At 34.6% G+C, this 11,929-nt stretch overlaps 2 protein-coding genes across 2 annotated transcripts; both read right to left on the bottom strand.

Moving 5' to 3' along the window:
* Positions 1–530: 530 nt before the first annotated feature.
* On the bottom strand, positions 531–7,623 carry LOC105334351 (glutaredoxin 3). Its single transcript, XM_011437753.4, has 10 exons — positions 7,470–7,623; positions 3,988–4,102; positions 3,604–3,678; positions 3,238–3,360; positions 2,840–2,924; positions 2,632–2,721; positions 2,234–2,378; positions 1,657–1,767; positions 1,124–1,256; positions 531–773 (listed from the first exon to the last, which is right to left on the bottom strand). Exons 1-10 carry the CDS (start codon positions 7,529–7,531, stop codon positions 726–728), a joined length of 987 nt encoding a protein of 328 aa, XP_011436055.2. The 5' UTR covers positions 7,532–7,623; the 3' UTR covers positions 531–725.
* A 1,045-nt stretch (positions 7,624–8,668) lies between these two features.
* Positions 8,669–10,993, bottom strand: LOC117690398 (uncharacterized). Its single transcript, XM_034474605.2, has one exon. The coding sequence runs from the start codon at positions 10,951–10,953 to the stop codon at positions 8,794–8,796; it is 2,160 nt and encodes a 719-aa protein (XP_034330496.2). The 5' UTR covers positions 10,954–10,993; the 3' UTR covers positions 8,669–8,793.
* Positions 10,994–11,929: the final 936 nt, after the last annotated feature.

Raw genomic sequence — 11,929 nt, 5'->3', positions numbered from 1 at the left:
GTGTTTAATATTATTGTTAAATTTAGTTTGAAAAATGTACCAAGCTATATATTTTTTCTTTATAAATATTTTCAGCACTTTACATTTCAGCGTATGAATTTCTAAAGAATTCGTCATTTTATGACTCATGACCTTAAAATCCCCCGGCGCCATTTATTTGAAATATATCCTCTACATAACCTTATTTTAATGTATATATTTTGCAAAAGAACTTAAATTGTTTCTGTATATAGTATAATTATTTTTAGTATTGTAGAACCTTTGCAAAAACGAAATGACAATACTTTAGTCCGTAGGATGTTGATTATAGGACAAAATATCAATTATACTCAGGTGTCTTTTTTGGACTTATAACAAGAAGAGCCACTGTAAACTTTTTTTCATCATAATATAAATAAATACACTGTATTGTCACATAAAATTTGAGTAAAGTTTACAAAAATTCATTAATGCAACCAGAGATATAAATAGATGTCGCTGATGTATCCCCCCCCCCCCCCCCCCCCCATAAAAAAACACACACAACTACATTTTCTTCTTTTAAAAGCTCCATTTATTTTTGAAGTGGAATATCATGAACAGACCATATTTCAACATTTTGATACAGAATGCACATACCAATCATGTGTAAATGACATAACCATTAATATATATGTGCATCATTTTACAAATGACAACAGAGTTGGCTAGCACTAGTCAGAGTTCTCTCCCTTTGCGTATAAGTTTTACTGTCCTTTCAATACAGATTCAAGCTCTCCAGATTCTTTTAGTTCCTAAAAATAAATTGAAAACAAAAAATTACATATTTGAATTCAATCATCCTCTTACACAGTACCGTAATCTGGATATAGTAAATTTTAATTTTGAGTCAATTTGCATCTTTAATAACGACTATAAATACTCTCATAGTTCAATGTTTTGTTAGTGTGAGTTCATATCTGCGCAGACAAAAATTAACATTGTTTGCACATGTATATTACTGTGATAGTGTTGAATTTCGTACATATTATTATTTTATGCATTTTTATTTCAGCTATACAAATTTATGTTTATCATTACAATAATAAAATCAATCATATTAAAAAGTTGTGTTTATGAAGTAACGCTACTTCATTACTTTTACCTTGATGATGTCTAATCCACCAATCAACTCTCCTTTAACATACAGTTGGGGATAAGTCGGCCAATTAGAATATTTCTTCAAACCTTGTCTTACCTCCTCATCAGAAAGAATATCAAAGGTATCATACTTCACGCTGCAAATTCAACAGTCAATAGTTTAATTTTCTAGTATACTGTGGAATCATTAAATTTTGTGGGGGCAAATTTTCGTGGATTGCTTAAATTTTACAGGTTGGTGGGGACGTAATTTTGTGTATTTTCTTAAGCCTACAAAGGAAATACCCTAATTTATTAATTTGTGGAGCATGTTAATTCATGGATGCGAGGTACCCACGAATTCCACGAAAATTGAGCCACCATGAAATCTAACGATTCCACAGTAGTTACGCAAACACATGTTACGATGTATACACTTTGAAGTTTGAAAACAACTTAACAATAAATTTTTAGTATTATTGGTTTTTAATGTTTATTAACAGTTTAATAAGATTACAGTAATATGAAATTCACTTTGTACATTGTTTTCACACCTACCCAGTATCAGCCAGTATGCTTGTCGTCTGCTTACTGAATCCACAGCGGGGGGTGTCGGGATCACCCTTCATAAATAACATGACATCTGATTTGTTGATCAGACCCTTCAATCTAAAATTTTACAAGACAAACAATATTCTTTTAGTAAGTACAGGTAAATCTTATTGTAGTAAAGCATTTGTTATGTTTGTTTCTTTATCATGTAAAGCAACTGAAGAGTTTGGAATCATTTTGAGTGGAATGGTTAAATTAACAGCCACCCCTTTTCATTTTAAATGGTTTGATCTCTCATAAATGTATGAAGTGAAGAGGATGAAAGCAATGCGTACATTATAAAATTCTCCACTTCAACGTTTCTTCCTCATGAATACAGGGTAAAAGCACATTGGTTTGTTTTAATGTCTAGTTACACAGTAAATCTAAATCTAAGCAAATGTACATGTAGAAAAATGATGGATGGCCTCTTGACCTTAGAGAAAGTTCTTGCAGATATAAACATTTTGCTCTTCAGTTGGTCCAGTTCATCCAAAAAAAAATAATTGCAAATTTAGAAAATGAGATTTAGTTATGAGTGCACCTGTCTTCCAGACTGGTTTGTTTTGGTAGCTGGGCCTCCAGTTCCCCGGACTCGATTAGTTCCTTCACAATGTCCACCCCTCCTATCAGCTCTCCATTTGCATAAAGTTGTGGATATGTGGGCCAGTTGGAATATGTCTTCAATCCTTATAAAACACCCGAGACTATTTACTCATACCAGTATATCTAACATTACTTTATCACAAGTACTTGCAAGAAAAATACAAGAAAAATCATCATGAATGAAACTGCCATTTAATTTATAACTATTCATTTATTTATAAAAAGTTATTATTTTTTGTAGTTTACAATTCTACAACTTTTTTTGTGAATCTCCAAGGAGATGGCAACATGATTTCCTACGCTCATTTGAATAGCAAAGAAGTATTTTGTGCTAACCTTGTCTGACTTCTTCATCTTGCAGGATATCAAAAGAACTGAACTTGATTCCTCGTTCTTTCAGTAGCTGTGTGATTTGCCGACTGAAACCTGTACAATATAAAAGCAAATTTTTTACAACCCTTGTCAGTCTTGAAGATTTCATTTTTTTTAACACAAGCATATTTCAGACAATATGTAATGGATACACTTGAGTCTTGGTACTGACCACATCTCGGTTGCTCTGGGTCTCCCTTCATAAATAGCATGACTGGTGCAGAGTTGATCAAATTTTTCAGCCTGGTGTTTAAATCCTATGTAAACAATAAAATATATTTACATGTAGTTGTTTCCTAGGAACATATATATACTGGTTCTAGTTACAAAATTGAGCAGTATTTTGTATGTAATTCTTTTTATTTACAGATAAAACTGGGGACTTGTACAGGGTACATTTTTAATAAATGTGTTAACTATGTAAACAAAAATCTTTGGTGTGATTTAAAACACACTTCAAATATTTCCCAGAGGATTTTTTATTAAGGAAAGTTATTGTAAATTCTTTAAAACAAATTTTCAGTCATTGGTAAATGAAACATTTACAAGATATACCAAATATATAGTTACCTGAATTGGCTTTTTGTCTTCCGCTGGTGGTGGCACGCCCCCTTGTCCTGAACACAGGAGCTTTACTTTTTTTGTCAGATCTGCCGCTTTGGCACCATCAATTCTGTCAACCTGGGATTTGTTCTGTGACCCAAGAATTATATGACGGGTTTTAAATCAATACCATGCAATGCAATCAACATCACTATGAACAAGATTTAAAGTGTTTAGCTACCTTATATACCTTATTTTTAGCTAACTGTATTCATCTGCCACATCTTAAAAAATATGGATTTGTGCCATAATAAGGAGAGATATAAAATCAATTATGAGAAAATATGATTTGAAAACCTTTCTAAACAAAAATATGGGATTTAAAAACCTTACCTTGATGAATATAAATGTGGGTACTGCTGTTATTTCATATTTCTCAGAGATTTCTGGTACATCCTCAGCTTCCAACTTTTAAAATAAAAAATTTAAATCAAATTTATATTAAATTACCCAGTACATGTAGTTTATTAACTTTAGAAGTTACAAACCATACATTTCTTTACACTTTATCATATAAATAGCAATCAAAGTTTCTTTACACCATTTGTACACTATACCATAATTGCACATGAATGGATTGTTTAAACCATTATATTTTATCATTACATCATAGTCAGAGTTTATATAGTTACATGTACCGTTTTTATAAATTCATAAATACAGTGCTGAAAATAAATATATTGTGACAGGAAAAATTACAAGTAACAAATGTTTTACCTTAGCAAACTGTACATTATTATACTGGGAATCTTTAGATAGTTCCTCCATGACTTCATTCATTTGTTTGCATTGAGGAGCCCATGCTGCTGAAAAGTGCAGTACCACCAGTTGACTGCAAAGACATAACAAAGGTAATTAAATTTTAAAATATGAAAAACAAGTTGTGTGTGCAATGAATAAATCAGCTAACTTGATACGGCATTCAGTAGATTTAATACTGAAGATCTGAATTTAATCGAAACTGTTAACAACCCAATCAAACATTTCTATTTTTCAGGACACAATCAAAATCACGAATAGATTGAATGAAATTAATACCGAGCGCAGCGAGAGGCGTGCGAAGCCCGCCTCGCGAAGCGAGGATTAATGGTAACACGTATATATAAGAAAATCAGTGAAAAATGAAAGTTGAATCAGGGGTACTAAGGCCAAAAAAAATTTCTTCCAGCCCTGGGCGCCGCCATATTGGCTGCCATTTTGTTTTTAAAAAGTTAGTTCGATCATTGATTGACTAGTACTTATCGATGTTTATTGCCCCTAAACTCGATTAAAATGCTCCGGCGTTTCGATAGAAGGTAATTTGAATTAAAAGTAATAACATAGGTAATCACAGATTACAAAGCTCACCGAGACGAGACATCACCCTTATGAGACTTCACCTTCATGAGACCACCTTTATCATATTAAATGAAAATCATACTTTATGATCTTGGATATGCATGGATTCTGTTTTGACACAATAACGTTTATCATCTGTTAAAAAATTGTATGATAATCATATGTTCATATGTTAATCAATACAATAATTTAAAATCAAATATTGCATCCTATCATATTTACAACATATATCATATAATACAATAAAATACCATAATAAACAATGATGAGATATGATATTGTTAACGTATGATATGACATTGTATTGTGTTATACGTTATATTGTATTTGATCTAATAATACAATATCATAATATAATAAACAATATAGTATTATATTACAATATCATATTACATAATACATCATAACATTGAAACATATGATATTATATTGTATAATATAGTATAATATTGTATGATACTGTATCATTTTTGTTACATAATATGATATTGTATCATATTATACAATGTTATTTGATACAACATTGTACATATCAAATGATACAATATTATGTGATAAAGTAAAATATTATATAATACAATATTATATTATACATATTGTATCATATGATAAAATAATATATTTTACAATATCATACAATACAATTTCATGTGAATCAGATGTGATAATAAATCATATTATAAACCAATATCATATTATACAATATCATATGATACGATATTATACAATATTGTATCATAATATACAATACTATACATAACGATATCATGATACAATATCATAACATAAAATATAAAAATTTTTTATACAATATCATATCGTATCATATAACTTTTTATAATATTACATATGATATTATATTGTATCATATTAAACAATATTGTTTCATACCATACAATACTATATCATAGGAATCATGTTATATCATTTATCAACAAACACATCTATCTATCGGGCAGGTTTGAGTGAGGTAGGAGATTTCTTTAGCATCCTTGATAATGGAGATCAGGCTCTGCATCTGAAGCAACCTCTGCGTTTCATTTATAATATAGTTAAATCAACTATGCAAGCTATCATCTATAAAACATGTGACATGTTCCAAAAAAACTAAACCTCATCCAGCATCCAAAACCTATGGCTCAGATTCAGCATTAAAGCCTGTCAGGTGCATCAGTATACATAAGACGCATCTCCATGAAAGTTTGGTGAAGTTCAGACCAGTAATAACTAAGATATCATCATCAGAGGGCACTAGCAATTAAAATCTTAACCTGCTCCAGCATCCGCAACCTTTGGCTCAGATTCAACATCCATGCCTGTCTGGTGTCTCTGTATCATAAGACACACCATTCATTCAAGTTTGGTGAAGTTAGGACCTGTAATAACTAAGATATATTTTATAGCATCCTTGATAATGGAGATCAAGCTCTGCATCTGAAGCTTCCTCTGTGATTCATTCATACTACAGTTTAATCATCTATGCAAGTTTGAAAAAGTACTATTATCTATTAAACATGTGACCTGTTCCAAAAGCTTAACCATATCCAGCATCTGAAACCTATGGCTCAGACTCAGCATCCAAACCTGTCAGGTGCATCAGTATCATAAGACGCACCATCCATGGAAGTCTGGTGAAGTTAGGACAAGTAATAACTAAGATATAATCATCAGAGGGCACCCGCAACAAAAACTTTAACCAGCTCCAAAAACCTTAACCTCCTCCAGCATCCGAAACCTATGGCTCAGATTCAGCACTCAAGCCTGTCTGGTGCATCAGTATCATAAGACACACCATCCATGCAAGTTTGGTGAAGTACAGACCTGCAGTAACTTAGATATTGCTATCAAAGGGCACCTGCAACAAAAACTTTAACCTGGTCCAACAATCTTAACCTCCTCCAGCATCTGAAATTTAGGACTCAGATTCAGCATCCAAGTCTTTCAAGTCCATAAGTAGGTCCAGATGCATCATCCATGCAAGTTTGGTGAAGATAGGACAAGTAATAGCTTAGATACAGGACCTGCAACAAAAACTTTAACCAGGTCCGGACGCCGACGCCGACACCGAAGCCGACGCCGACGCCGAGGGTATAGCATAAGCTCCCCCTGACTTCGTCTCGGTGAGCTAAAAAAGGACACCAGATAAGTTTCAAAAGTGCTTCAATCAAGAAACACGACTAGTTCTATGTATATCTTATCAAATTATCAGATGAAAAATAAAAACATTCATATCAAGGAACTGATCTTTAAGATACTAATTAAAATAAAGTATTCATTTTTTTACAGCGGCATTTATTTGAATTAAATTGATAAACAATGAAAGAAGTAATAAAAAAAAGTTCGGAATAACGTAACTCTCTTCGGATATTTCCGATGACAAAACGTGTACGTTTTACGTCTGAAACATGACGTCATAATGTAGACTATGCACGCGACGTTTAGTTAAACTTTGGCTAATAATTTGAGTAGGCAACCAGGCGTATCCTACTGTGTGCGTTTCAAATAAATTTTGTTCTACAAAAATCAAACTGCACTGTGTTAAATCTGCGCTCGGTCCAACGGTCACACCGTTTACATATTAACCAATATAGACGAAATTAACAAAAAGAATTGCAATTAATATAAATTATTCGACGCTTCACTTCACCCAACTAAGTAACATTTTCAGTTCTGTAACAGACAACTATATGCCTAAGAGAAGTTGAAAGGCGAAGCCCTTATGCATGTCAACATTATTCTCTTTGAAGAGAATAGCCCCTAATGATAAAAAAACGTAATTATTTTCAGTATCTAAACTTTTACGTGTAATCAATGATTTTTTTCTCTCATATTCATGCCTTTCAAGAAAAGAATGTTCTTACTTTGAGGCTGATGACAACAGGCTTTGAAGTGCCGACTCGTCTTTGATTTCTGAAACACCCATTTCTTCACCCTTTCCAGTTTCAGTTCCAAAAAATGTTCTTAAGAAAATCGGATATGGAGATTGCAGGCTAAAATTTAACACGACTGGGCGCGCTAAAAATTCCGGATTTCTCGCATCGAGGAAAATATTTTAAATATTTGACTTCAGACTTTGTATTAACATAATTATTTGTGCTTTTAAAAAAAAATTAACAAAAATAATTACAATATTACAACACTTTTCATACTGTACTTTTAAAAATATTAATTTTACATTAACTTGATAATGAAAGTGTTTTATAAGAAATGAGTTACAGCTTTATTAATCGCTTCAAGATGTTTATACAACCTTAATTGATTTTCATTTAGTTTTATATACCATTTTTTTTATTTTTTTATTCAGAAAGTCGGTTTCACCATTGAAAATGTATGACAATTTCTGCAAAAATTTTATCAAACTTTCTTTTGTTAAGTCCATCGTCTTGGTAACGTGCATTTAAAGTATCAAATCATTATTCCTAGACCCAAGTCAAAACATATATTTGACTTCCCCTCTTGAACCAACTAACTCTTCATTAAATTGATCTTAAATATGTTCAAATTTAAAAATTACCGGTCTGCTTCAATAACGGTCAAAACAGCCCAATCTTAGGTCTTCCCAATCAAATTTATTCCCGACATAAATGAATGATTTTATTTTTGACCATGCAAAGTTTTAATAAAAATCTAATATAAAAAATCAATTGCTTTTATATTTATCAAACACTTTAAGCAAATTTGTTTCCCTAATAATATTTTGGAAATAAAATTTTTATTTCTTTATCGTCTATTTTGCTTCGAATCTTACTGTAATGCTTTTGTAAACATGTGTACGAATTGATTATCAGAATAGAGACATTTTTAAAAATACCCATATGCTTTATTACTGTAAAAAATACATGCATTTGAATTTTTAAAAAATAGTTAATTAAACACATGCTGAAGATGATAAATACATTGAAGAAAGACGAAAAACAAGTAATTAAATTTAAAATAATAAATATTTTAACAAACATGCATGGAATTTATACGTGCATTGCATGAAAAAAGCGAACTTATAGACCATTAGATGTTTTCTTTTTTATTTCAGTATGATGTCTACCCATTTTCAGTGGAGATAAAATATACTAAGATTCTGGAAATTGACGAAAAACAAATGTCGTATTTGTATGATTACCAATGGGCAAGAAACATGTCCACAAAGTTTTTCAATATTCACAATATTTCGATGGACAGGGACGAGGACTACTCCGCCATCGCGGGAACTTCCGCGGTGTGATCCTCTTTGCTCGCGGTGGTACCATCCTCTGTTAACTGATCTTCCACTGTAGGAGCATCCTGTTTGGTTTCTGTTGGATTCTCCGTGTCGGTATTTGTAGAATCCCCTATTTTACTTTCCCCGTTCTCTACGGTTACTGCGGCATTTAATGCATTTCCGCCTGATCCCCCTCTGGCCTCAGAACCTTCGACCTCCGTCTCTCCCGATGTTTCGGCGATTTCTGCGGATTCTGTGATTTTTCCTTGAGTGTCGGTACCACTTCCTTTTCCTACGGCGGGAGACTTCGTTTCCTCTGAAGGTTGGACCACTTTCTCTAACGGCTCTGATTCAGCCACCGAAGATTCGACCCCATCTTTAACTTCCTCCTCATGGTGTGTAATAATGTCTAGTGAATCTGCAATTTGCGCAATATCGTCTACCCTTCCGACGCTTTCCGCTGGATTCATTACAGCCTGATGGGAGTCTTTCCTATCTTCCATTGGATGCTCCTCGGCATGTTCCGCTCCCTCTCCACCGTTTTCTGTTTCATCACCCTTTGCCTCAGAATTTTGCTGGCTATCTTCCTCCGTTGTAACGACGGCTTCCACGCTACAGCTTACTGCTCCTACTTCCACCGTCTGTTCCTCCTCGTTGCTATCCTCTTTGTCTGCAGTATCTGCCGTTTGTGAGGATTCCTGTTCAGCTATGGTTTTGGTCTCAACAACCAGTTCATCTTCTCCGATGAAAGACTCGTCTGCAGACACAACTGGGACAGATTCAGCTGCCTTGTCATCTGGACCAGATTCAACAGCTGGAACAACTAGGTCAGACCCAGCAGCTGGAACTACTGGAACAGATTCAGCGACTGAAATTTTTGGACCGGATTCGGCGGCTGGAACGGATTCATCAGCGGGAACTACTGGGCCAGATTCAGCGACTGGAACAACTGGACCGGCCTCGACAAAAGGAACAACTGGCCCAGCATCAACAACAGGAACAACTGGACCGGCCTCGACAAAAGGAATAATTGGTCCGGCATCAACAACAGGAACAACTGGACCAGATTCAGCAGCAGGAACAACTGGACCAGATTCAACAACAGGAACAATTGGACCAGATTCAACAGCTGGAACAACTGGACCAGATTCAACAACAGGAACAACTGGACCAGATTTAGCAGCAGGAACAACTGGACCAGATTTAGCAACAGGAACAACTGGAGAAGATTCAGAAGCAGGAACAGCAGGACTGGAATCTGTCATTGGTTCCCGAGGACCGACAGACTCCTCTTCAGATAGAGACGGTTCTTTTGCGGTTGCCGTAATATCAGCAGGCTTCTCTGTGTTACCTACAGACTCTCGTTGCGCAGTGCTTTCAGTGTCAGAAGCAACAAAATTTTCTACTTCATCAACTCGTTTACTAAAGCTGTTTTTTATATCTTCATCTTTCAAATCATTTTTACCAGAATCTTGATTTTCTTCTGAGTATGCCACTGATTGAGCATCGTCCGAGTTTGTACCCGAGCTTCCTTTCCAATTCGTTGAATCCTGATCGGAAACTTTTACCTGGCTAGATTCGAGCAGCAGAGTTTTCTCGTGACTTGCATGGGCATCTTCCTGGCTTTCGGTCTCCGCTTGCTCTTCCATGACTGCAGTATCGTCTGCGGTTTGTTCTTGAGCAACTTGAAGAGTTCTCGCGACGGCGTTTGAGACTTCAACGGGAGTTTCCCTACCACTCTCATCTCCAGCAGTTCTTTGAAGTTGTGATGAACTTGGAATGTCTTTAGAAGTAATTGCACCCAAAGATTTAGCATTTTGCTCCCTTGATGGTTTTTTCGCTTGAAAAGTATGTGCACTGTCGGCTTTTGCATCATCCACTCGTAAAATTGCCTCATTTTCGTCATCTTTGGATACTGCTTCCTCGTTTTCCAATTTTCTTCCATTCTTTTTTAGAGCAAGTTTTTGTAGATAAGAGTTCTTTGGCAATCTCTCCAGAGCCATATTTCTCTCCATCAACTTTTCTTCCAAGTATTTTGCTGCATGCTCGTATATATTGTCTGGCTGTGCATAGACAACGCTTCTGCCCAAATTTTCCATCCAAAACTGAAAACCTGGTGGCAGTTTTCTTCGCCAATAAGCTTTTTCCATTTTAAATCGGTTTCAAATCACTAGATAAGTATAAATATACTGTACCGTACAAACGTTCAATTTTGAAGCAAACGTGATGTAGTTTACGTTGTTCCTTGGACAACTATTGTGACGTCAATGAATGCGTTAAGACGCGGTTTTATCCGATCAGATTTACGTTCAGCAATTTTCGTAAGTTCTTGACGCCAAAAAGCCAAGCGATGTTCAATTTGCCGACATGCGACAGAAGTTTCCGAAAAACATAATAGATGTTTCTATAAATGAGGAACATATACAGAAGGAAATTTTGATTATTATTATCTTTGGCTGAGGATAAGGGGAGGGGGAGTAACTATTTGTTTAATGTTTATGGTGTCAAGTTTTTATATTTTTTTAATTTTTATGTCGGTCTGAAATTTATCAAAAACGGACGCGTTACAAGACTTTAAGTGCCCCCCCCCCTTTTTAAAAATTAATGTATGGAATGCAAATGTAAATGATAAGGTGCAAGGTGAGCGTGATATCATTGCACAGTAACTAATTTGAAAAAGTTGTAAGGTACAAGTCGGCTATGAAGAGTTGACCTCCACAGCTTAGATACAAGCTGGCTTCTCAAGTACAGTTTGATCTGGGTTAGACTAACATAATTATATATGGGGAATGGATTAACTGTAAGGTTCAGTTTGACCTGGGTAAGACTCGACCAGGGAACGGGTTAATTAACTGCAAATCATCATGTCTTCTGAAAAAAAAATGTTGGTGTCATCTCTAGTTATTTCCTCTTGGTGCAGAAAATAGAACGTTCTATAATGTTGCAAATTTTAAGTTTCTCTTGATCTACCAATGGTGAAACAGTACTACATATGACTTTGAAGTTGAACAAGTCAGGAGATTCTTCTATCAAATTCAGTTCTGTAGATTTTGTAAATACCTGTAGTATGATAATCAACCGCTGAGAAAACATTATAAAATTACAGTCTTTGCGTTAGTGGCTGTC

Source organism: Magallana gigas, chromosome 8 (assembly GCF_963853765.1).
Source record: "Magallana gigas chromosome 8, xbMagGiga1.1, whole genome shotgun sequence".
In the NCBI taxonomy this organism is placed as follows: Eukaryota; Metazoa; Mollusca; class Bivalvia; order Ostreida; family Ostreidae; genus Magallana; species Magallana gigas.
The sequence above is the reverse complement of the archived record's forward strand: the minus strand, read 5'-3'. Positions and strand labels throughout refer to the sequence as shown.

Bases quoted from the DNA above. Each gene is read 5' to 3' on its own strand.
- LOC105334351 (XM_011437753.4), bottom strand. From the start codon at position 7,531: ATGGGTGTTTCAGAAATCAAAGACGAGTCGGCACTTCAAAGCCTGTTG. The intron at 3,361-3,603 runs GTAAGGTTTTTA...CTTGGGTCACAG, and splicing joins CCACATTTATATTCATCAAG to AACAAATCCCAGGTTGACAG. The intron at 2,722-2,839 runs GTCAGTACCAAG...TATATTGTACAG, and splicing joins CCCAGAGCAACCGAGATGTG to GTTTCAGTCGGCAAATCACA.
- LOC117690398 (XM_034474605.2), bottom strand. From the start codon at position 10,953: ATGGAAAAAGCTTATTGGCGAAGAAAACTGCCACCAGGTTTTCAGTTT.